The 26,522-nt window shown below is 49.1% G+C and overlaps 1 protein-coding gene across 1 annotated transcript in view; it reads left to right on the top strand.

The window, feature by feature from the left end:
• The window catches only part of RASA3 (RAS p21 protein activator 3), a 115,726-nt gene that overhangs the window by 42,226 nt on the left and 46,978 nt on the right, over positions 1 to 26,522 (top strand). Inside the window, exon 3 of the mRNA XM_037125672.2 lies at positions 15,485 to 15,588. Within this exon, the coding sequence (XP_036981567.1) occupies positions 15,485 to 15,588 (104 nt within the window). The remainder of the gene's footprint in view (positions 1 to 15,484; positions 15,589 to 26,522) is intronic.

Below are 26,522 nucleotides of genomic sequence, written 5' to 3'. Positions count from 1 at the left end.
ACGTGGGGCAACCAATGTTTCTGTCCTGCTAGGAGAAATAGCTTCCTGATGTTGGGCACGAGCTGGTTTTTTTTTTTTAGATTTTATTTATTTATCTCTAGAGGGGAAGGGAAGGAGAGAGGGAGACAAACATCAATGTGTGGTTGCCTCCCGTGCGTCCCCTGCTGGGAACCGGCCTGCAGGGAACCGGCCTGCAACCCAGGCACGTGCCGCGACCAGGAACCGAACCGCGATTGTCTGGTTCGCAGGCCCGCCCGCGCTCAATCCACTGAGCTACACCAGCGAGGGCATGAGCTGTTTTTAAATCAGTTAAATGGCAACTCACTATTTGTTAACTGTTTATTTAAACTAAAAGGTTCTGTGGAATTGGGTGGGCAGGGTCGGGGCAGGGGCCAGCCGCCCGCTCTGACTGCGCAGTGCGTCTGTCACAGGACTCCCCCTGAGAGGGGCCGCCTGCTGCTTCAGAAACGGGCAAGGGGAGGTCATATGGTGGCAAATCACTTCTTTATATAGTAGAAGGAGCATGTTGATGTTATGTGGACAAGATAGTTAAAAGTAAGAGCTCTTAAGTGCTGGGTTAGTGTAGTCATTTGCAAGAATATTCCAGAAAGTATCAGCATTTTCGTTTCCTTTTACCTAAGTAAGTGATTCCTGTGAGGATGATACTGCCCACCTTGCCCCAGAAAATCCCCATAAAATATTTTTAAAAAACCCAACCCAGCTCCTGGTGCTCAGTGACGTGCCGTCCCAAGACTCCTGATCTGACCCTCACCTTCCCCACTGGCAGCTCTGCTTGCAACTCTGGTTGCGACTCTGCTGAACCTCCACCCGGCAGCTCACCCTGGGCCCCAGCCCCACGTCTGGCCCAGAAGCCCCTTCCCTCCTGCTTCCGCTCACCTGTTCGTATGTGTGTTGCCATCTGGAGGAGAAGGGGCCTACCGCGCTGTCCTGGCCCAGTCCACCCAGTCATGGACGGGACGGCACTGTCCGCCCCTTCTTGTCTTTCCCCAGAGGCAGAGCCCTGTCAGTCCTCAGGTTCTGGTTGGAAAGGGGCTTCCCTTTCTCGGAGTTTGGCTGTGTTCATTGTAAGAGTCCTTTTTGTTCTGGAATATATAAACACACTTGTCCATGTGGTTATTTTCTCAGTGTATTGGGATTATGGGGGGTATTTCTTTTCTTTTGTTTGTATGTTTTTTTTACATAAATTAGAAATTAGACAGTAAAATGACTGTTATCTGTGGCAAACTGAGGAGGATCTAACTCATTGCCTCATTTATTGACATGGGTGTAACTGCAGACTCTCAAATCCTGTCATTCTTGCTCACCCGAGAGAAAGACTGTTCACAAGCGGATGGGTGTGCACCTCTAGTTGAGAAGGACCGTGTGGGTCAAAGCCATGTGAGTGTCTGCTTCTATTGAAAGATGCAAATTTCTCAGAAGCCAGGACTTTGTGTGTTAGATATGACTAAACCGAGAAAGGCTTCAGCAGCTCCACACTTTTTAGGAGGGGAAGAGCTATTTGGGGTTAGAATTTGAAAGGCCAGGAGGAAGTCTGTGGTTTGGGAGACAGACTTCATTTTCTGAGACATTTTAAATAACGATGTTGTTCATTGGAAAATACTGACTTTGAAATCAGGAGATTATACAGGTGACATTTTCTCTTTAACATTTACTTTCTATTTTGTCAAATTAAAGCTTAAAAAAAAGTCTGTTTGACACAAATGCTGGCCTGCAGCCTGGATGTTGCAGGCTGGCATGGATGGGCCCATCCCCGCAGTCCTGGGGTGCTCCACGTGGAGAAACCTGTCCCCCACAGTGGGGGTACTCCAGGTTGCGAGATCCATCCCTCTGGTTCTGGGGTGCTCCAGGTGTGGGGACAGGTCCTTTCAAGTGTCTTTATGTGACTAAGAGAATGAGGACTCCAGTCCACTAATAATGGAGCAGGTCCTCCATGAGTCACAGTCTTACTTGCGACGTTGTTTTTATGGGTGAGTCTTGTGAGGAGAATTTTTCTGGGTAGCTTTATGTAAATCAGATTTTCTGAAGACCCTGTGTGCTCTCTGCCACACCGTTTATTTTCATCCTCCGTGTTTCTGACAGAGGGACAGTTGGCCTCGCTCTCACACAGAGTTGCAGCGTTCTCCCTGGACAGCGAGCATCCATGCAGTAGTGTGGGAGCGAGGGGCAGAGCCAGGTGAGGCGGGTAAGAACGTCTCAACCACCTGTCGTCTTCTCCCTCCTGTTTCTTTACTCTCAGGGTTTGGAGGAGGGGTATTTGTATCTGGGGTGATTCCGTGTTGAAGAAGCCATCTGTGTTATTGTCACTTCTAGGAATGGGTTAGATTTGCAGTATTTATTCTAAATGAGGACTTTCTCCCCAACTTGAGAGGTGGGTGACACCCACCAACATCAAGGTCCTGGCCATGGCCTTGAGGACTCCTCACATTGACACTCGGTGGAGTTGGCCCTGGGAGTTCCAGGACCACCGTGGGGTGGGTGGTGAGTCCCTTAGGTTTATGACAGCCTGAGGGACTCGCTGGGTCCATGTCCAGCCGGCCTTGTTCCAAGCACCCTCTTCCTGACGTGCACCTTCAGTCTCCCCCGAGACGCAGGAGCCTGTCTCGTGTCCGAATGTGAGGATCCCCTCAGAACGTCACAGGAAAGCTTAGCAGATAGCAGGTGCTGGTTTCCTTTTCTTGTACAAGCACTGAGCGCCTACTGCACACCGAGGCCCCGGCCTGGGCCAGTCGGGGCTTAGTAGCTGTGTGGTGCAGGTGTGGGCCGCATCTGTGGGGAGAGACTGTGGGTCTGCGCACAGCTGGAGGCGCTTGCGGTGGGGAAGGAGCCATGTCTGCCCTCATACCCTCCGGTCCTGTTTGCCCTCTGAGGGGAGGGTTAGGGTAGCTCCCTTCCTTTCTCCTTTTGGGAGCTGTGAGCTAGGCGGATGTTGGGCTGGCAGAATGCTGCAGTTAATTGGCTTCCTCTGGCAAGTGAGAACCTTTTGCAGGAGACCCTAACAACTTCCCCCACAGGCTGCCCTCCCCTCTCATCCCCTGGCTTCTCCCTGACACTGTCCTCGCTCAGGGCCTTTCTGTGGGAATTTGAAATGTTTCTACCATCACAACTGGCCAGTGTGTGATTCAGACTTCTCAAAGAATCATCGTTTCAGTCTCTTTAAAAAGCATGACCAGGCCTTGATAAGGATGGGTCTGACTGTAATTTATTGATAAGAACATGTGATTTCTGTTAGGGAGACCTGGAGATCGAGGGGAAAGAAGCTGGTGTGGACAGATTTTGGCATTTGGGAGCCTTGTGCGGTGGTGGGAGCGGTGCATTGTGTCCTGTGGGCCCCACCTTATCCCTGTGAGTAGGAGTTTTGTAGACGGGCAAACTGAGTCTTGGAGAGGTGAGGTAACTTGCTCTGGCCACGTGGCTACACCTCGGAGCTGGGTCAGGCCAGGAAACATAGGCTGCAGGTTGCCCACTGAGGGGGTGGCCGTCGGGCTCTGGTTCCGACGCACAGATGTCCAGTTAGGTCCTGGTTCACCAGGAAGAGTGTAAGCGGCCTCCTGAGTGAGTTTCACAGCCTCATTCTGGTGCCTGCCAATGTTGACTTCCCGCTCCTCTGGCCCTGCCTGCAAGGGCGGGGCCCCCAGTGCACCTCGGTATCCCTGTTACCTGGCGGCAGCCACCATGGACCCTTCAGTACTTGACTGTAAGCGTGCTGAGTCCCTGAAGTGCATGCTATGATTGGTCCAGGTGACAAAAAATGCGCAGGCTGGTCGGCCAGGACACTTCTGTTTCAGCATTTCGACAAAAGCTGGGTTCTGATTTTAAATTCTCTCCTTTCTCGGGAGGGTTAACTACATCCCCCCAGTCCCCACATCAGATCTGTGAGATACTGGGCAATAGGTCATGCGTTTCTGCATCCTGTCCTTTGCAGTGACTGAGTGGCTGTCTCTCCCTGGAGTTGCCCCTCTCCGTGGAGGCTGCTGTGACCTTGCACTGAGGGTTAGCGTTCCCTACGAGTGACCGAGCGAGCATCTCGCCTCTCAGTAAGATGCAATGTCTTATTGGAAATCTCGAGGGGGGAAAAGCCTTTCATAATGAAAGGTCACAGCTACCAAGGGCTATGCTGCACAGCGGTTTGAAAGGAGTCTGAAAATCACTATTTAAAGGAAGTGAGAGGTGGACTTAGCAGAAAGCAAAAAGGTTCTCATCCTGCCCCTGAGGGCCTGTAGGGCAGCTGTGGCAGCTGGAGGCACCTTCCCGGAGCAGTCGATCGGCAGGCCTACCCATGTCGGGCGCAGTGCTGCCGGCTGCAGATGTGGGGAACGCGGACCCTTCAAGCACCGGCAGTCCACGTAGGGTGCAGGTGACTTCCTTTCTATGCCCAGTTCTTCTGCTGTGGACCTTTGAATACAGCATTTGGGTTAATGACATTTTAATCCAGCTGTTAGTTAATGATTTAACCACATGCCCATTTTATTAGCTGAGCACAGAACTATTCAGAGATAGGCTGGTGCCCTTTTTGGAAAATTGTCTCTGCTTGTTTGGCTTCCAGTTCATGCTGGGCCGGGAAATGAGCCCTGGCTCTCCGCTGGGAGCCACGATCCAGTGCTTCCGGACATTCGGCCCTCGACAGTGGCCTTCTCTGTGGTGTATCCATAGTTCAGACTTGGAGGCACAAAGACCGTCTTAGGAATAGGCCCCTCACAAAGGAACTCAGTGTGGGGTCCCTATTCTTCAGCATGCAGCCTTTCCATCAACCCCCAATGTGGAGCAGTTCAGCAGCTCCCTCACCCCTCCTGCCTGACCCCAGATGTTGGGAAATGGATGCAGGCATTTGCGAAATAGCATGAAACGGGGGAAAACCAGGCTCATGGCTGTTTTCTCATGAGCAAACACTGTTGTTGCAGCGGCAGCGGCCTTGGTGTGGGATGGGGCGTGCCAGCCTTGCAGATGCTGGGAAATGACTCATGGAGAAGTCGGAGTGTTCTCTGTGGGTCCCAAATGGGGCCTTGTCTCAGCCTCTCTCGGCTGCACATCTGGGCTGTGGGAGGAGGGGGAGGGATGCCAATGGTTTTCCCTTGTTAGAACGCTCCTTAACAGTCAACTTGGTTTTCTGGGGGAGGTTTTTTCTTTCTTTCCTTAGGAGAGTTTTCTTGATTCTGTGAAGCTCCATTTGAACTTCTCTCTGTAATTACCGGAGGAAAGATCTGTCACTCTGGCCAGCCTCGGAGGCAGATGCCGCTGTATGCATTAATTTCCTTCTGTCAAATAGCGTATTTAAGGCAAGCCAAGCCCTTTGGGCGGCATTTTTTCTTTATTTGGAAAGAGGGTTCTGGAGCTCTAAGACTGTCAGTGGGAGCCCACTGTGCAGGGACATTAATCATGAATCTGACTATGCTGACCTTGGGCTGGTGACAAAGCCAGGCCTCTGGGGAGAGATACCCCAGGGTAAAGCCTCTGATGGTAAGGGGAAGCTCAAGGCTGTGTGGCCCCTTTGACTCCTCGGAAAGGAATGTGTTGCCTTGCCAGGCACATGGAGAAGGCAGGGGTGGGAGAACTCACTCTGCTCCCAATCACCTAATGGTTGGTTTCCTTTTTTTTTGGGGAATAAACTTCCAATGCTGCTGCCCATGAACAGACAATAGCAACCTTTCTTGTTCACCAAGAAGGAGGGGTGGGCCATCCAGACAACCATGTTGGTTGTCACTTGTGGCTGGGGGGCCTCCGTCGCACCTCTGCCCTCTGTAGGGCTAGAAGGAGGGGAGATGGGCTGTGTGGCTCGCCTCACTTACGGCCCCTTGAGGGTCCTACTTAAAGCTGGGAGGGCTAAGATGTCCTGAGAGATGCCACGATTGGGGCTGAAGTGGCCTTCCTGCTGTGGGCAACGTCAGCTCCCGAGTGCAGGGACCTCCTTGTTTTTCTGGGGGAACGCACATCAGGAATGGCTGGCTCACATGCCCATCCTTAGACACTGATGACAGATTTCGATAAAAAGTTTGTGGTGTGTCTAGTTTAAAAATATACTCCTTATATGTTGTGCTTTAGTTATTTGTCTTTTAATTTGCAAGTCTTTAGATTTATAAGTTCTCAGTGGATTGATATCCTTAGCATGGAAATAGTATGAAAAGATGGGTATTAAATAGAAAATGGGAGCAGCCAAGGCTCAACTACATCAGGAGGGTGTACTCAGCCCACATGAAGGGCGCACCTCGAGTACCAAGTTTGGGCGATAGGAGAGGTCATGCCACTGAACCCTACAGGACACCTACAACGTTAGGCCACACCACCAGGACAGGGAGTCAAAGCAGCTCTACCTTAATATATAGAAACAAATACAGGGAAGCAGCCAAAATGAGGAGACAAAGAAACATGTCCCAAATTAAAGAACAGATCATAATTCCAGAAAATGAACTAAACAAAATGGAGATACGCAAAATATCAGATGCAGATTTCAAAACACTGCTTATAAGGATGCTCAAGGAACTTAGTGAGGACCTCAACAGCCTAAAAATGATCTAGTCAGAAACAAAGGATACACTAATTAAAATATAGAACAATGTACAGGGAAACAATAGTAGAGTGGATGAAGCTGAGAATCAAATCAATGACTTGGAGCATAAGGAAGCAAAAACCAAAAACAACCAATCAGAACAAGAAGAAAAAGGAATCCAAAAAAATGAGAATAGTATAAGCAGCCTCTGGGACAACTTCAAGCATTCCACCCCTCATAGGGCTTCCAGAGGGAGAAGAGAAAGAGCAAGAAAATGGAAATCTATTTGAAAAAATAATGAAACAAAATTACCCTCATTTGATGAAGGAAATAGACTTGCGAGTCCAGGAAGTACAAAGAGTCTCAAACACAATGGATGCAAAGAGGCCCACCACACTAAGACACATCATAATTAAAATGCCAAAGGGCAAACATAAAGAGAAAATCTTCAAAGCAAAAAGCAAAAAGAAATTAGTTGTCTAGAGGGGATTACCCATAAGACTGTCAGCTGATTTCTTAAAAGAAACTTTGCAAACTAGAAGGGATTGGCAAGAAATATTCAAAGTCATGAAAATCAAGGACCCACAGCCAAGATTGCTCTACCTGGCAAAGCTATCATTTAGAATGGAAGGGCAGAGAAAGAGTTTCCCAGGCACGCAAAAACTAAAGGAGTTCATGTCATCAAACTAATACTATAGGGAATGTTAAAGGGATTTATTTAAGAAAAAGGTCAAAACTATGAACAATAAAATGGCAAAAATACATATCTATCTAAAAAAATACATACCTATCTAAAAAAGCCAGCTAAGCAAACAAGAAGAACAGAGACAGAATCATGTTTACAGAGAATATTTTGATGGTTGCCAGATGGGAGGGGTCTTGGGGAATTGGTGAAGAGGTGAGGGGATTAAGAAGTACAAATAGGTAGTTACAGAACAGCCAGGGGATGTAAGGTACAGTGTAGGAAATGGATTAGCCAAAGAACTTATACGCATGACCCATGGACATGAACGAGGAAGGGGGAGTACTGCCTGAGGGACTAGGAGGTGCTGGGTGGAGGAGGGCTAAGGGGAGAAAATCAGGACAACTTTAATAGTATAATAAGATATAATAAAAAGACAACAAAAAAAGAAAGTGGGCTAAAGGCATTTTAACAGAAAATGAGAAAGAAAGTGCTCATACACACGTGGTAGATATTTTTGCCGTCAGTTTAGCAGAGTTTGGAAATATTGGTAAGGCTCTATGTCGGTAGGTATATTAGTTCTCCCTTTCAGGGGTGTCCTATGACATTCTGCACCAAAGCCTTAGGACAGTGAAGGCCCTTCCACTGAGCAGAATTCACCCTAAGAGAGCAGTCGGCCAGCTGTGCAGAGACCCCCTACCCTAGAGACTCATCCTGTGCTGCTCCTAATCCTAAAGAGTTGGCGAGGACCTGGTTGTCCGTTGGTGTCTGAGTCGGTGAATCGAGCAGTGATGGTCATTTAGACCTGAGGTGCTGTTTGGCCACTAACCTTTTATATTCCTATTTGACAGGCTGTCCATGGCAGGATGTGAAAGGAAAAAGCTGACTACACATCAGGATGTATAATGTAGCCCCACTTTTATTTTAAAAATATGCGCCTCTGTCTCTTTCTATTCTATGTAGCCATAGACCTTTAGAGAGAAAACAACTGGAGGAGGATAGGCCAGAGAATGGTGCTTCTGTTTTTCGCTTTCTGACATCTTTATGTATTTTTTTAAATTTTGGGTTTTTTAAAGATAGCTTTATTGAGATACAGTTCACATACCATATAATTTACCCATTTAAAATAGACAATTCTATGGTTTTCAGTATATTTAGAGTTGTGCAGCCATCACCACCATCAATTTTAGAACATTTTCATCTCCCTAAAAAGAAATTCTTCCCTTTAACTGTCCCCATTTCCCGCCAACACCCTGTCACCCAGCCCCTGGCAACCACCAGTCTACTTTCTGTCTCTACAGATTTGCCTGTTCCGGGCACATTTTATGTAAAAGGAATCACACACTATGTGGCCCTTTGGATCGGATGTTTTTCACTTAACACAATGTATTCCAGCGTGTGTCCATCCACATTGCAGCGTGTGTCAGTGGTTCATTCTGTGGCTGATATTTCACTGTGCGGCTGGACCACACTTTGTTTATCCATTCATATGTTGATGGACACTTGGGTTGCTTCCACTCTTGGCTACTGTGAATTATGCTGTTAACTTGCATATATGAGTTTTGTGTACATCTGTGTTTTCATTTCTGGGGCATATACCCAGGGGCGGGGTTGTTAGGCCATGTGGTTCCTCCACGTTTACCATTTTGAAGAACTGCCACACAATTTTATGTTCCTCCAGGCCGTACATGAGGGTTCAGATTTCCCCACACCCTCTTCCAACACTCGTTATTATGTGTTTTTGATCGTAGCCATCCTGGTGGGCCCAATTGATTTCACAATGTAATATCCTCAATAGACTCTCATTCCTTTTAAAAAAAGATTTTGTTTATTTATCTTTAGAGAGAGGGCCAGGGAGGGAGAAAGAGAGGGAGAGAGACATGGATGTGCGAGAGAAGCGTCCATCTGGCAACTTGCCCCTTGCCGGGTGTCACCCATCCAGCTGAGCCACACTGGTCAGGGCTAGATTGTCATTCTTAAAAAGAAAAAAACGCAATTTCTTGTTTTGAGTTAGAATGAAAGGAAGTATTCTTTTCCGTGAGTGTGTGTTTTCTTTTAATTTTTTAAAATTGATTTTAGAGAGAAGGGGAGAGAGAGATGGATTGGTTCCACTCACACGTGTGTTCATGGGTCGCCTCTTGTATGTGCCCTGACTGTGGACCAGACCCACAGCAGTGGCGTGTCCGAGTGATGTTCTGACCAGTGGATCCACCTGGCCAGGGCAAGTGTGTCCTTTTAAAAAGCAAACAATATTCAGATCGTACGAAGTAAAAGAACAGAAATTCTAAAAATTTACACATAAGCCTAATGAGCAACGTACTGTGAAAAACAGCATCTTCCTGGGATTGTATGCCAAATTTGGGGGAGGATTAGGTGTAGTCGATAAGGAGAGGGTGCCTGCAGGTGGAGCCTCCACAATAAACCCCCCAAGACCTTCGATGTCGGCGGCCATCTCCCGTCTGGGCCGCTGCCACGGCTTTCATGTGTGAGCTCACATCTTCCTGAACCTGGATGATTTGTTGTCTTTTGGATCTAAGAGTGAAAGTTCCACGTGGACATAAAACAACCAGAGTCCCACATAAAGAGACGGGGGCGGGGGTGAGGGAAGAGTGGAGAGAGGACTCGTATGCAGCTGCCCAATTCTGTGGCGTCCTGTAGACATATTTGCCACTGGAAAAACAGAAAAGTGTGCGTGAGTCACACTTCTCTGTAAGGCTTTGGGAAGCAGTTCTGATTTCTCTGTGTTAGTGGGTGCAAGAGTTCTGTCCCTCCTAGGTTTTTAAAAAAGATTTTATTTATTTATTTTTAGAGAGAAGGGAAGGGAGGGAGAAAGAGAGGGAGAGAAACATTAATGTGTGGTTGCCTCCTGTGAGATCCCAACTGGGGACTTGGCCTGCAACCCAGGCGTATGCCCTGACTGGGAATCGAACCTGTAACCTTTTGGTTTGCAGACTGAGCCACACCAGCCGGGGCCTCTTAGGTAATTTTCATAGTAACTCTAATGGTGAAAGTCATCCTTATGCTCCCACACTGAGGCCACTCTGCTTTGCTAGAATGACTTTTCTACTCTTTGATTGATGCTTTCCTGGCTGTTAACCTCATCTCTCTCTGTGCTAGTCCTTCTGTATCAGTCACCTGCCCACCTCTCGTCCACCTGGATTAGTCTCTCTGGGTCCTTTATTGTCTCAGCTCTCACGGGACCACCAGCTTCTGTCTTGGGTCTCCAAGGAGACACTGTTGATTTGCCTCTCTGTTCCAGTTGGAAAGCTACCTGCCCCTTATTCTCAGACCTACAGGTGAATATTTTTTTCCCCTGCGGAAAAGGAAATGATGCCATAGAGCATCTAACCATCTCCAGAGTGATGTGCCTGGAAGGGTTTATGGGCCTGAATAAGGGAGAAGGTATATTCTGAAGCTCTGTGCTATTTTAAAATTTAATGCATCTCCCAGCACATTGTGATTTTAGACTTGGGGACAGGCAGGGTTGTATACCAATGAGGGTTGTAAAGTCACTAGGTGTTGCTCTGAGCAAGAAGAGGTGGGTGTTGCCCGGTCTCCCCACCTTGGCCCCATAGGGCCTGGCTCGGGGCGGCTGTCTTCTTCCTCCCTCTCTCCCTCCCAGTGTCCCTGGTGCAACAGTGGTCAGCCCGAGATGGCAGCCCAGGTCTGGAGGTCCGCTCTGAGCGTTCCCCATGCTCTGCTTTTTGTCGGGAGGGCATCTGTCCCCCTGCCGTGCCTGATCCTCTTTCCCGGAGAGCTGCCATGTGATGTCCCAGGAAAATAAAATACCTTCACGTGTACAATTTCTTTGGTGCATTATTTCATTTCACTCATGTTCTACTTCCTCCTGTGTTTTGTTTTTTTCATGTATTCCATCAACTCCATCAGAAGAAGCTCACCAGTTAGCATGAGAAGCTGGTTCCGTATGGATTGGGCCTGATGTGTGAGGGTCCCATCACTTTGTGACATTTGTGACAACAAAGTGTTGTCACAAACTTAGTGGCTAAAACAACACAAACTTACTATCTCACAGTTCTGGAAGTAAGAAGTCCAAAGTCACCACAGTCAGTGTCAGCAGCACTGGTTCCATCTGGCGGCCCCAGGGCAGAATACTGTCCTGACCTTGTCCGGCCTTGTCTTGAGGGCCTGCATCACTGCAGCCTCGTTTCTGTCACCAGCTGTCCTTCTCTGGCTCTGACCCCTCCGCTGCCTCTTATGAAGACCTGGATAGCCCAGAATAACTTTTGAACTCTGGATCCTTAACTTAATGCCATTTGCAAAGTCCCTTTTGCCATGTAAGGTAACATATTCACAGGCCCTGGAGATTAGGACCTGGACATCTTTGGGGGGACATTATTTTTCTGACTACAGCGGGATTCAAAGCCCACTCTTTCCTTGCTTGAGAGGAGAGACCCCAAAACACTGGAATTGTCTTCTGAAGGGAGGGCCCTTGTAGTACGGACTTCCCTCACTAAGGGAACGTTCTAGGCACCCATTGTATCAGTGCACCAGCTGGTGTTGTGAGAGGCTGCGTTCAGATTTAGTGAATTTTCTTTGGAGACTCTTTCAGTGTGTTTGCCTGTTTCATGATGGGTGACTTATGAGTGCCCCTGCCCACACTGTGCTGAGTGTTCAGCAGTCCCTCCAAAACTGGCAGGACCCCCGTGCCCCACCCTTCTTATTCACCTGACTTCGCCCCCAGCAACTTTTTCCATTTCCCTGGATGAAAAAAAGTCCTCAAAAGGAAACATTTCGCTGATGTGGAAGAGGTAAAACCAAAAATGGAGGAAACACTAAAAGGCATCAAAATTGATGAGTTTAAAAACTGTTTTAAGCAGTAGAAAAATCATCTCCATAGGTTTATTGCATCAAATGGAGAGTACTTTGAAGGTGACTGGAGTTCGAATGTGTAAGAATAAATGCACAATTTCTTACAAATAAATTCCGATTTTGGGGGGCTCTGCCCGGTTTCCCCACCCTGTGAGGGTATTGTGAGGGCTGAAGGCAGCTGACCCTGCAACAGAGTGGGTTTGAACCGTGCGGCTGCACTTGCACGTGAATTGTAAAACCTGCGTTGTTCAAGAGCCAACTGTATCTGCTACCTGTTGGGGCTCAGAACGGGGCCTGGGACGTCAGGGTGCCCGGGTGAAGCTGGCCACCCCCGGAGCACCGGCTCCCTGAAGGCTGCGTCCAGTGCCCAGAACAGAATGCAGGGCACATTTTGCCTCCCTTTCTGAGGCTGAGCTGTCGGGAGGGGAGAAGCTGGGGAAAGGGCTGTGAAGAGCCCTCTTCAGGCTGCAGGGGTTTTCAAAAAGTGTGACATTGAGTGATTTTTGTAAATTTGCAGAGCTGTGTCATTGTCAGCATAATCCACCCCAGGACACTCACGAAGGGCCCTTCCCAGTTCCCTCCCACCCCCGGCCTCTTGCGTTCACTGACCTACTTTGTACACGTATCTGCTTTTTCTGGACATTTCATGTACGTGTGGTGTCAAAAAGTGTTGGGCTTTTTTCTTTTTTGCATCTGGATTCTCACACTTAGCATGCTTCTGAGATTCACTGCTGCAGCATTATCAGTACTTTGTTCTTTTGTGTCACCAAGTGGGAATTCTCTGTATGAGTTTACCAGATTTTGTTTTTTCACGTGTCACTTGATGGCCATCTTGGTCATCTCCCCCGTTTGGCTATCGTGAATAATGCTGCTGTGAACGTTCGTAGATAAGTTCTCACGTGGACACATTTTCATTTCTCTTGGGTATGCACCTAGGAGGGGGAGGGGGATGGCTGTGTCCTGCGTCTCTCTATGTTTAACTTTTCAAGACCCTGCCAAACTGTTTCCTTCTTTGCATCTGGATCCTAAAGTGACTACATGATTTGCATTTCCACCCCCCATGTGCGAGGGTTCCACTTTCTCCACACTCTACTCCACACTTGTTATTTGTCATCTTCTTTTGTTACCGTCATCCCAGTGCATGTGAAGTGGTTTGTTGTCAGTTATTTTGCATTTCCCTGATGGCTAACGACGTTCAACATTTTTTTATGTGCTTGTGGGTCATTCGTCTTTGGTGATATATCTGTTCAAACCTTTTGCTCATTTTTCAAAAGAATTACTTGTCTTATTGTGCTGTAAAAGTTTTTAAATGTACTCTGGGCACAAAGTTTTTGTATCAGGTAGATGATTTGCAAAGATTAATTTCTGTATAGTTGTAATTTTAGGTGTTGTAGTTGTAGCTCTTACATCTAGGTATGCGATCACTTTGAGTAAACTTTTGTGTATGGTGTGAGGTAGGGGTTTCTCTGTCTGTCGCTGGGATAGGACCATGCTGTTTTGATTACTATTACATTGCAGTAGAGTTTGAAACCTGGAACTCGGAGTCCTCCACCTTTGCTCTTTTTCCTCAAACATGTGCTGGCCACTGCGGGCCCTTTACCTTTCCTTCTGGCAGGATCAGCACGTAGTTTGGTTTCTGGGTGTCAGACCTGTTGGCTTCCTGCCTCTCCCAGCCCTTTCCTCCTCTCCGACCCGCTCTCCCTGGCTCAGCTCTCTTTGGGTCCAGGCGTGCACAGTGCCTGCTGTGGGCCCATGCTGGACCCCGGACTTGTTCCATTCCCTCCTTGCCTGCTGCTGTCCTCTCCTCCACACCGCTCCCCTTCCCTACTGAATGGCTTTCACGTTCCGGTCATGCCTATATCCTGTGATGGCTTCTTTACCTCACCCCCTTGTCCCCGCAATGACCCTGTAGCTTGCAAAGTTCCAGTTCTTTGTGCTAGTGACCTTCAAGTGACAGCCAGCCATTCCATCAGAAATACTGTGTTTTATGGAGTCTGTGACATTGGTCAGTTGGTGATGCACCATGGCTTTACGTGCACTGAGAAAAAGCAGTACTGACTGATCTCTGAAACATCCCTTTCTGATGGTGACTGCAGGGTACTTTCTGACGTCAGAGATCCTCCAGTTGGGAGGGGGCGCATCTCAGAGCTGGTAGAATATGGCTCTGGAGCTCTCTTAGTTGGGAGCTGATCCCTTCCTTTCTTTCCTAGTGTCGTGACTGTGTCACTCACAATAAACTCACTAGGAGGTACTCAGAGTATAATTCTTTTTTCTACCTGTTTTCATACTTGGTCAGGAACCTGTACCCTTCTTTCTCCTAACAAAGTGTAACAGACTGTCTTAGTTTTTACTTGGCCTCTTATGTTTCTCCGTTGGACCTCAGCTGTGCATGTGCATGGCAATGGGATCATGCCAGATCCCCAGCCTGTAAGTGTGCATGCTGAAGGGACTGCTCCATTTTCCACTGGTGGGTGCAGGTCTGGGGGTGCTGTGTTTGGGTACAGAACCTGCTGTCTGCTAACCTTAGCCTGTGCCTGGCCGGGATGGTCCAAGGCTCCTGGTCCCTCGATTAGAGTTTGCAGTTTATTCCGAGTCTCCATCTGTGGGCGAAGGAGCCTCAGGGTCTGTGCGGAGGGTCGGCTGTGGTGGGTGAAGCTCCCCTCCTGGGGAGAGATGCAGACTGGTCGCCCAGTTGGAGTTTCACCCTGACTTCTGGACAAAGGGGGATGCTCTGCACTCTCTGAAACTGAAATGCTGAGTGAGGCCTGCTCCTCCACCCAGACCCTCAAAATGGGGCAGTGCTGGGACATTTGTGTTAAACCCAGACACACACCAGACATAGTTGTGTACAGAGCACCACCTCTGTCGAGCCCGCTGGCTGCTCTGACCTGACATGAAACTGGCACGGCCGCTCACTCGTTCAGCGCAGCGATCCCACTCACGTGCCACGAGAACTTTGAAAACACTCAGCACCTGACTCTGTAGTCGGGGCACCGACCTCTTTTCCCTTAGCTTGTCAAACAAAAAAATGACAACCGCCCCCACAACAGTGGCTGTCTGGCGTGAATGAATCAAAATTACACCTATTTTTTGGTCAGATCAGCAAAAATATAATACATTCTTCAGTGTACCACAGAATTTTGGTAACTGTTTCCATGTGCCGTGAGATGAGAAAGGTTGAAAATCGCTGATGTAACGTGACGTGCCTTTGGCGCCCGGGCCACATCCGGGAAGATTTTTACAGCCTGCTTACTCTTGAGTTCATTTCTATCCCAATTAAGGAAGCGTGATTTCATGTCTTACAAGCAGAAAGCAGAAAGGTGTGTTCGTGGTGTGTTTAAAAGTGAGGTTGCAGCGTGGGCCTGAGGCCGGCCCTCATTCGCAGGCCCCAACCGCGCGAACCCTTGTGACGCCCCACGGTGAGGCCACGCATCACAGACTCTAACATGCTCTTCTCTTTGTTTGTCCAGCCCCTTCTATGGAGAGGACTTCTACTGTGAAATTCCTCGGAGCTTTCGTCACCTGTCATTTTACATTTTCGATAGAGACGTTTTCCGGAGGGATTCCATCATAGGTAGGTACCAAAATGGACGTTTCCTTTTTTATCTCCGCCTCCTCAGCATGGGGTGTCATTCTGCCACGAGGGGAGCATCTCTTCCAGGCATCCTGTTCTGAGACAACAGAGCCGGTTGGCATTTTTAGCCTGGCCCTTCTGGCTGTGCTGGGGGATGCCCACCTGGCGCAGACCACCTGAGTCCTGCCCTGGCAGCGGGTGGAGGGGCTTCACTGCATAAGTTTATGTAGGAGAGACCAGGACACACCAGCAAAGGCTTTGGAGCTCTCTGTGAAGGCACCAGTACAGCAACCATCAAACCTGTCTTCAAAAGACCCCCGAGGACTCCGCCAAGGGGCCACTGTGCAGAGGAAAACCTTCCCATCATCCCTAGGCTGCTCCTGTTCCTGACTCCCAGCACCCCTCCGTAGGGAATGGGACAGTATTGGGGCTCTCTCAGAGGTACTTAGTGCTCTCAGAGGTATTGGGTGCTCTCAGAGGTACTGGGTGCTCTCAGAGGTATTGGGTGCTCTCAGAGGTACTGAGTGCTCTCAGAGGTACTGGAGTGTTTTCACAGGCATTGGGGTTGCTCTCAGAGACACTAGCATTTCAGCGCGGGACTCTTGGAGATCAGGAGGCCCAGCCTGAATGAGGAGGACAGGTGTGAAATAGCAAAGAAGCTTCCCGAGTTCAGGAGTGCACCTGTGTCCCTATTCATGTTTACTGTGGCCCCAAAAATAGAATTGAGAAGCTAAATATGGGCACAGTTGTAGTTGCTGGAATCCAAGCACCATGTAGTGTCCGTGCTGTGGCCTTGGCCTTTCCTGCAGGGGGCTCTGGGGTAAAGCACTTTGAATTTGAAGTGCACTTGAGGCACGCAGGCCTTTACTCTTGATCATAGTTAAGGCATTCCGACCAGCTTCTACTCTGCCCAGACCACAGGGGCAGGTCACCCACAGAGCCAGTAGGGATATTTTCATCCAGGCCACAGCGGACTCCCAGCAGCGCTGGGGACACCTCCCTTGCAGCTCCTTCCCAGCCTCCTGGCCTCACCCAGACTCTTACTCCTGGGCCTCTGGCGGTTTCTCTGCTTCCTCCTTAGCTGTCAGCCTGTAGGTCCAGCTACCCTGCAGGATCCCCACTGTTGTCTCGAGGCATCTCAGATGCATCGTGCTGAACTCATGGTGGCCACCAAAGGTTCCCCATTGCTGGATAAACCCCCTGTCTGCTGCTTCCTCACTTTCCTAGCTGACCTGCCAAGACTTGGAGGTCAGTTCCTGCACGGTGCAGCCACGTCAGGCCACACCGAGCCTTCCCTTGATTGGACTGTAGCCTGCACAGTCTCAGCTCCTGGCCCTCATACCCTTCCCTTCACTCCACAGCTACCAGAGCTGCCTTTTCTCTGTGTGTGCTGTAAGCATCGTCTCCCTGTGTGAACCTGACCACTGGCTCCCCACCGCACTTACAAAAAGCTCAAAATATGGTTAGGGCCCAGAACTGACTCACAGCATCTGTCCCCAACATCTGGCTTTGGCATAGTAGGCAGTCACTAAATGTTTGTTGAAAGAATGGACAGTTTGGGCTTTTTTGAGTTTTAAAAGAAATATTTTATTTATGTATTTTTAGAGAGAGGGGAAGGGAGAGAGAAAGGGAGGGAGAAAACACTAGTGTGAGGGAGAAACATTGGCTTCTTGTACGTACTTCATTCGGGGAACCGAACCCACAACCCAGGCATGTGCCCTGACCGGGAATCCAACCTGTGACCTTCCGCTTTGCAGGACGACACTCAATGAACTGAGCCCCATCAATCAGAGCAGAATGGAAGGTTTTTGAAAATACTTCCATGCACTGTATTTATTCCATTTCAGAAATTCAATGTGTTTTATAGATAGGTTCCCATCTAAAGAAACTACTTCCTGGAGTTACATGCTTCCATTGTACAGCCTGATGTATTTTCAAAAATATTTCCAAGTTTGAGTCCACACTGCCTGGTTTGGTGTGGAAAAGGAAGTCCATACTTCCTGGGATGAAGACCTTTCATTATGTGGCCAGATTATTCTTTGGGCTGAACTTCTCAGTGTCCACAATGGACCCCCCCATGCTGGTGGATCCAGATTTTCTGGGGGCTGACCCCGGAGTTCCATGGTTTTATTAAGCTTCTCAGGGTGGCATTTACAGTTAGAAGAAAATGAACATGTACTGAATGTTTACGTGTGCCGAGCTCTGTGCTCAGTGTTTTAATGAGCACAAAATCATGCCGTTTATCTTTTGCATTAACCCTGGGAAGTAGATGTCGCCTCCCTTGCTGTATCAAGAAGGAACTGAGGCTCAGAGAGAATAAGACACTGACCCGAAGACGCACAGCTGGTGAGCCAGCAAGTCAAAAAATTCCTATCATGTTTGTAGAGAAGTGAGTACCAGTGTTAGAAGAGACATGGGAGGAGAAAGGTGTGTCTGCACCTGCGTTAGTCATCCCCTGAAAGTCACCTCCCTCCCTAAAGGCTCTTCAGCGGGTCCTGCCCATCATCCCCAGAACTCGCTCTCACTCCGAATCTCATTTCCATCCTGCCCAGTGTGTGATAGGTGCCCTCAGAGAATTCCACTCTGAACCTTTCCTATCTGAATCAAGCATTTAGATTTATGCTTTCTCTGGGACATTGGGCCCAACCACGTGACATGTGAGTGTGAACGCGTCCCTAAACCAAGTGATTCAGCCTGACTGGAGGCCGGGAGGGCAGTAGTCACCTTTTCTACCAAAATCCCTGTATGCACTCCGTCTCCAGCAGGAATGGGGGACTAGAGAAAGTGACAAGCGCATCTTGCTGCTCTGCTCTCTACTTGTTCCGCGGTGGGCGGAGAGGGGAGGTGCCCCCTTCTCTCCCCTACCCTCCCTGTCCTCACACCTTCCCTGTCTCCACTCCCCTTCCTCCCTTTCTGATCTCATGCTCCATCATTTCCTTTACCATGTTTCCTTTTTAGGATCTTGGTCCACATGCGAATTTCTCCTTCAGTCCACGTGTGTGGCTTATTTCCTACCCCTGAGTCATCTCCATGAGCCATCGCGATGCCTCTTATCGAAGTTGGATGAATAATGCTTCCAAGGCAGTACAAGCCTAGGTTTTATGAAAACAAAACGCAAAACCGGCGCCTTTGTACAGGGGGAGGACGTGTTGATTCTTGTTTTATTGTGGCTAGGGTGGCTTAGCTGGAAAATGATGAAACTTAATGAAAGATTTGTTAAGCATTCGTGTGTGGAGACTCCAGTCTTACACTGAAAACATTTTGTATGGGTGCAGCTTAGCATCCGATCCTAGGAAGTTAAACCCGCCCCCCAGCTTCCATGAGCCATCTGGTGTGCCAGGGGCGGTGCTTCTGCTCTGTCATTTCTCCCAGCTTCCGTGCTCTCACTCTGGAAGGGCGCAGAGTGCTGCCTGTTGGTTCTGGGGCTATGTAGCAGGAATTCATGTTGTAGGAAAGGAGCAGAGGTGGAAATCGAAGTGTCGGGTGCATATATGTTGTATTTCTCTATATACCAAATACTTATATAGCATTTGCTATGTGCAGGTATTGTGCTAGGTGTTTTACAAATATTGACTCATTTGCTCTTCATGACTTTGTGAAGTATGTGCATTTTTCAGATGAGAAAAGTGGTGCAGACAAGTCACGCGGCTTTTAGGTGGCAGAGCTAGTGTTCAGACCTCAGCAGCTGGGTTCTCCAGTCTGTGCTGCCGCACTTCAGACCCGATTTTAGGTTCTGCCTTGTTGCCTGTATTTAGAGGCAGTAGTTGCTTGCATGTGGAGCCTGATGGGGGTGGGGTGGGGGAGTCCAGGATGACTCCCGGTTATGGGTTTACACCACCAGGTGGGTGGGGGATGGCGGATGGTGGAGGGTGGGTGGGAGATGGTGGTGGCAGCAGAATGAGTTACTCACATCAGAACAAGATACCATCCTCCATGACCCACCACTGCCATCCCCTCCCACAAGCTGCAGTTTACCATCGCCACCTACCACCCACCATCCATCATTCGTTGTCTGTCGTCTCCCACCCTCCACCCCTCACCTACCTACCATTTACTATTTACCACCTTCCCCTCATCCTCGGCCGTTCCCTGTGCTCCACTCATGAACATCTACCGCCCTCCGCTCATCACCTGCCACCCACTGCTACCCATCCACCACCCTTTACCCATCGTGTAATATCCATCTGTCACTCAGCTTCTACCACCCTCTGTCCGTCACCTACCGGCTGCCACCCACCGCCATCCATCGTTTACCATTCGTCGTCACCACTACTGCTACCCACCATCACCATCCACTATCCACCCTCCTCCACCGCCCTCCATCACCACCCACCACCTTCAACCCACCACGTACCACCCCCTAGTCATCATCTGTCCTCCACCTCCTCTGCCCATTGTGTGCCACCCTCCATCCTCAAGTCCCTGTCCTGTCCCTTGACCCCACTGTTTCTCTTCCATCACCCACCGTCATCCGCCACCACTTCTACCACCACTGTCTACCATTTCTCAGCTACATCTGTGTCTCGCCCCCAAAAATTCACTTGGTGCAAACCATAACCCAGGAGTCACCCAGGATTCCCCGTCCCCATTTACACCCATCCTAGCCCCTGACATGCCTCTCCCCTCTATTGGAATGCAGCGTGTACGTGTGGAACACTTCCTCACTGGGTGTCTACATCTCCACATTGGAGCCTCACTTCCCCCTGGAATCGGTAGTTCTGTGCAGGCGCAGGACAGCAGGTGGCAGGGGCGGACTGAAGGCCCGGGGGCCTACCCTGCAGAGCCTGTCGATGGAAAAGAAGTGCTCGCCCTCTTCCTCCAAAAGCTCCTTTCAGCCGCTGCCTGCTCTGGTGGGAGCCACCCCAAGTGCACCAGGTCTACTGCCTTCCCAGGCCAGTGAAGATGCCAGGGTGGCCGGCTTCCGCTTGACGGAGGACAAGAAAGTTCAAAATCAAGTTCAAAAAGTCCAAAGGCAGCTTTGGTGCTGAGGGAGCACCAAGTGGCGCTTCTGCAGGAATGGCCCATGCCTGCCCCTGGTGGTGGCGTTTCTGGCGGTATGGCTCAGAGCTTCACATGGGTGTTAAAATGCTGGTGCTGATTCCTGAGTTTGGGGCCGGGCTTTCCAACTGGTAACATTCTTGGAAACTGCTGTGATTGAAGTTCGGGATACACATATCATGGACCACGCAGGCACTGAGATAATTCACACTGGACTCCTTTTTAATATGCAGTTGTATAGGAACTTCCCGATGGAATCCCTAACTCTGAAGGAACCCACTAAGAAGGGTTTGCAGGTTAACAACACGCACCATGGCAGCCACACCCATGTGTCTCTGTTGGCGTTGGTCTAAAATTTAGATCTGACCCTGGAACTCCATTGCTCTGGTCCTTCTGGGCTCCCTTTGCCCTCAGGGTGACTCCCAAATCCTGAGCTTGACACTCAAGCCTTTCATGATTGTTCTGCCGAGGGACCCCTCCTTCCTGCCCCCTTCGACACCAGACGTGGGCTCAGCCCTGCCCGACCCCTTCTAGTCCCTCTCCTGATGCCCCTGCCTCCTGGCCTTGGCTCACACTGCTTCCTCTGCCTGGCATCTGCCTCTGGCCCTTGTCCCCGTACCCACGCCCACCTGGCTACTGCTGTCCACCTGAGCCCCTGGTTAGCCAGAGGCGGCACTGGAGCGAGCTGCCCCCTTGCTGTGTGTGTTCCCCCGTGGCTTCACCTGCTGGAGCGTTTCTTTTGCTTCTTGTCGTGTGTTCATCAGACTGTACTTCCTATGGTCTGGAGCTCTTTGAGGGACAGCCCAGGTTTTCCTCTGTCCATCACCTACTGGGTGTGTGGGGGTTTGTTCAAGAAGGGAAGGAAGGAAGGAAGCAGGAGGGGGAAGAGCGAATGGGTAGACTCTTAAGCTGGTTAGAAGTTGACATTTTACCCAGTGACATTGTGACTGCATTGGCCGCACCAGCGTCACGGGTGAAAGTGAACATGGGAAGACAGAGTATCGGTCTGAGTAACTGGCTCAGATCATGCTTGAATGGGGAGGAGCTTGACTAATGCTTGTGAGCAGGACAGTCAGAAGATAGACAAAGTCCCGGACAAGTGGAATGGGGAAACTGAGACAAAAGAATAAGACAAGGCCAAACAGTTTGAGTGACTTAAAACCAGCTAGTGAATTGCAACAAATGATCTCCTCTAACCAAGGCCACTTGAGGCCACCAGTGAATGGTTTATACCTCTCCTCCCTGACCAGAGAATGCACGGCTTAAATCTCCCTGGTTTGGGAGGTGGAGGACAGAGACCCAATTAAGTCATTTGTGCCCGCTGAACCCAAGGACAGATGAAGTCAGGGGAACAAATGACGAAAACCCCATCAAAAGCCAGATAGATTGAAAATGAAAGCAAGACAGTGTAAGGGGCCAGAGAATATGCCCGGCCCCCTCTGTGTGCTCATTTGGACACATCACATTAAAAAGTACACCTAGAAAGCTAATGAACATTCTGCTAAAACCTTCCCCTAAGAGTCTCGCCCATAGAAGGAAAGATAAAAAGCCCTCAGGACAAACACGCGGTGCAGGCTCACTCAGGGGAGGGTTCCTCCCCCTCGAGTGGCAGACCCACACCGCTGGAACCTGGCCTGCTGGAACAGGACTTGCCCAGGAAGCTCAGCTGAGCTCCGCCACCTGTCCCTGCCCCTCAGGAGGGGAGCTGTGGGTGAGAGACCCCGGTTCCCACCTGCATCCCCACACTGCCTGCCCCCCAGCCCATCCGTGGAGAAATTGGCTTCCATGGAACAGGTGCCCAAAAGGTTGGGGACTGCTGCTGTAGAGCATGTCCATGCCCCTTCCCAGGCGTGAACCTTTTATTTTCTCCTAAACCATAATGGTCCCATGGGGACTTGTGGCCAGGGGAGCAGTGGGCAGCGGCAGCTCAACTGGGCTGACCCCCCATCCTTTCTCCAGGGCCCCCTTTTTCTCTGACTTCAGTGAACTAATGGCAGCCTCACCTTGGCTCACTCCTTTCCTATGACGTTTCTAGGGAGCCAAAGCAGAGCACTGCCTAGGCTCTCTCCTGTTACTTCTTGCATTCTAAGTCCTTCCTTTGTCTCACTGTCCCTGGCGCTAATAAATGTATTCTCAAAATCACCTGGACTTGTGCTGTGAAGTCTTTCCTGCACGAAGTCCAGAACCCCCACGCGATAGGCGGGCCTGAGGCAGAGCAGCTCAGGGCTTGGTGCCTGTCCGGTAGCGGAGGCGCAGGAGAACTTTTCTGAGTGGTAATCCTAAGGAAAAAGAAGTTTTAAAAATATTTTGTACAGTTGAATCGAAGAAACTGATCAGTTGGTTCTGGAGTTATTTCTCCTCAAAATAATCAAATACGTTGTTTATTAATCATTCTGTTGAAGGCACCTTCTATTTTTGAAGATAACCAGCAAAATCATGGCTTAGGCATTCTTGGTGGCTTCAAAATTATGGTGTGTCAGTGTGCAATTGGACTAAGATGTCTTCACCATCGTTTTTACAGCTGTAAAAATAAGTGGCTGTCTGAATCTCCAGGAATAATTTAAAGTTATGACTAGTAATTATGTTGTTGCCAGAATGAGAAGCCAAGTTCTAGGGTATAAATTTGTGTCACGGAAACGAGCGCGGTGTCCCCGGCCTCTCGCGGTCTCCTGAGTCTGCTGCTGGCCCAGCACCAGGAGGAACCCACGCTCACCAGCAGGCTGTCCCGGCACAGCCGCGCGGGCACCCCTCTGTGGGTTCCGGTCTGGGCGGGAGGGCTGCATCCAGTGAGGGTTTTGCCAGCCTCGTTCTATTCCAGACTCACTTTACTCTTCTAGGGCCTTTGCGCTGTCATTTACATTTTTAATCGGCTTATTTTAATTTTTCAACCATAGTTCATGCTCGGTACCATTCTGTACCAGTTTGAGATGTAGAGCAAAGTGGCAGAAAAGCCATGCACTCTACAGAGTGGTCCCCACCCCCTGCACCACCACTACCTCAAGCACTCACCTGGCCCATCTCCCTTATCTCAACATTACCGACTGCATTCCCCAGGGCACAGTCCCCATCTCTGTCTACAACCAATTGGTGCTGCTTAATCCCTTCGCCCTTTCTGCCCTGCCCCCCGCTGTCAGCCTCTCCCCTCTGATGGCAGTCTGTCTGTCCTCCCTGAGTCTGTTTCTGTTTTGTTTCTTTAATTTGTTCATTAGATCCCACATATAAGTGAAGTCATACGGTACTTGTTTTCCTCTGACTAGCTTATTTCACTTAGCATAATACCCTGTAGGTCCACTGATGCTGTAACCAAAGTAAAATTTCCTTCATTTTTACAGCTTAGTATCCCATTGTGTAAATGTAGCACAGGATACTCCTTTTTTATCCACTCATCTGCTGATGGACACGTGGGCTGCTTCCAGATCTTGGCTGTTGTAAATAATGTTGCAATGGACATAGGGGTGCAGGTATTCTTTTAAATTAGTGTTTCAGATTTCTTTTTTAAAATTAAAGTGCATGTGATTATCTTTGGAAGGAGAGGGGAGAGAATCAGTGTACGGTTGCCTCTTGCGCGCTCCCCAGCTGGGAACCTGGCACGGTTGCAACCCAGGAATATGCCCTGACTGGGAATCGAACCGTGATCCTCTGGTTTACAGGCCTGTGCTCAACCCATTGAGCCATACCAGCCAGGGCATTGTTTCAGATTTCTTCATCTATATTCCCAGAAGTGGAATTGCTGGGTCATAAGGCAGATCCATTTTTAATTTTTTTAGGAACCGCCACACTGCTTTCCACAGTGGCTGCACCAGTCTGCATTCCCACCAACAGTGCACAAGGGTTCTCTTTTCCTCACATCCTTACTGACACTCGTTTGTTGATTCATCAATGATGGCTGTTCTGACAGGTGTGAGGTGTATCTCTTTGTGGTTTTGATTTGCATTTCTCTGATGTTTAATCAGCTTCTTAATTTCCAAGATGACTCTGATTACTTTGATCTGTAGGTTAATTTGGGAAGAATTAACATCTGAACAAAATTTTGGTCTTCAGATCCTTTGGCACAGCATATCTTCCATGTACCTGGGCCTTTAATTTCTTTCATCAGTGCTTGCGATGTATGTTCAGCATACACATCTTGCACACACACATTTATAGATTTGTCCTTATATATTTTCTTTTTGATGGAGTAGGCAAAAATTTTTTTTAGATAGTACACCAAAATTACAATGCATAACAGCATCATTTTGTGAAAGATACTGTTGGGTTTTTGAATTTTAGTTCTCATCGTCATTGCCTGTGTGTGCAAACACAATTGGTTTTTATGCATTAACTCTGTCTTCCGTGGTCTTGCTAACATACCTGTTCCCCTAGCTTGTCTTGTAGATTTTCCTATTGATTCTGTGAACAAAGACTTTTCTTTCCTTCTTTTCGGTCTGTGTGCACTTGTTTCTTTCTCTTGCCTTCATGGGCTGGTAGGACACCGGTGGACCAGAAGTGAGAGCAAACTTGCCTTCCGCGGGTCTCGGGCACTCTCCCTCACCAAGTCTGATCCTAGCCACCCTCCCCACAGGCTTCGCTCTGACCCTTCACCTTCCCCACGTCCTCTGATGCCTCTGCACTTGTTGCCCACATCACTTGCCTTCTGTTGAACCACTTGGTGTACTCTGTCTCCTGAACAGTCCGTGACAGGTACAGCACCCACCACAGGAAATGCTCCGTGGGGTTTTTAGTTGGTGCAAAGGCAGGCAGCGCCGCTCTGTCCAGGTGAGAAGGCGAGGCCCACAGGGCCCGGCAACCTTCTGACGTTGGTCAGTGATAGATCAGGCGGATTAAGACGTTTGAGCAGACGCCCTGGTTGTGGAACAGGAGTTCTCTCAGAACAGCATTTAAAAACACTAATACAGCTGCTTCAGAAAGTTCGTGCTTGTATATTCTTCAGTGGGATAGATCTCTAGAAGGACAGCTAGGGAAGCTGGAGCAGAGGTGACCCTCGAGTCAAGAACTGTGTAGCAGGGGAAAGAGAAACTTATTCTTGGCTGTATTTTATTTCCTTTGAATGTTTCACATTTTGTACTATGTTTCTGTGTTGCCTACTTAATATTACATTAAGTACTTCCCAAAACAAAGGAATGATGTGTGTGCCGTAGGGTTCATGTGAGCACTAAGTACACGACTCCTCCCTGTTACAGTGAAAGCTCATAAAACATGGCCATTACTTAACATTTCTAACTTCAAATGTAATCCTCTTATCCAGCGAACTAATCACAGAGTCTGAAGACTGAAAATTTTTTTTTCAGTGAAATATGTTGCCCAAGAAATTTCGATTCCAAGAAATTTTTTGTTTCATGTGGCATTGTTCTTGAGAGACTCAAAATCATTCTCCCACTGGGGCAAGAAGGATGGAGCCAAGCAGGGAGGAAGGAGTCTTCTCTTGGGGGCCTTCTTTCTGGTGATCCGGTTGCTGAGGTGGCAGGATGCCCACCCAGGCAATTTGGGGGGAGCCTGTGATGAACCCCGAGGGAGCCCTTCTGCCCTTGTAGCTTGATGCGTGTTGGAGAAAGTTCCGTGCGGCCTGCGATTCGGGTCTCCGAATTTCTGTGGAGTGTACTTTCTCTGCAGCCCGTGTCCGTCGCGTGTTTCCTGTATCTTTCTTGCTCTCCCACCTGCTGACTTTGTCCGTGTGCACTGACTTAATCCATTATGTACTGTGTGGCTGGGCAGGATTTGGCCCCAGATGGCTCTGCCCCGTGAGAACGGAGCCATTGAGGTTGACATAGGCAGTGGCATTGACCCTTGAAGTGCTTGTGCGCTATGTCCCCCTCACAGGTGGACAAAAGTACTGGCTGTGTGAACTTAACTGACCTCGAACTGAGGAGCTCTGGGAGGATGACTGCAGGGTGTCTCCCAAGTCTCCTTCTCAGTGTGGGGAGTGGGAGGCACAGTTA

The sequence above is a fragment of the Artibeus jamaicensis genome, unplaced genomic scaffold (genome assembly GCF_021234435.1).
Source record: "Artibeus jamaicensis isolate MK-2021 breed Jamaican fruit bat unplaced genomic scaffold, CSHL_Jam_final scaffold_833, whole genome shotgun sequence".
Lineage (NCBI taxonomy): Eukaryota > Metazoa > Chordata > Mammalia > Chiroptera > Phyllostomidae > Artibeus > Artibeus jamaicensis.
Note: the sequence above shows the minus strand (reverse complement) of the source record. Positions and strands in the feature narration are given on the sequence as shown.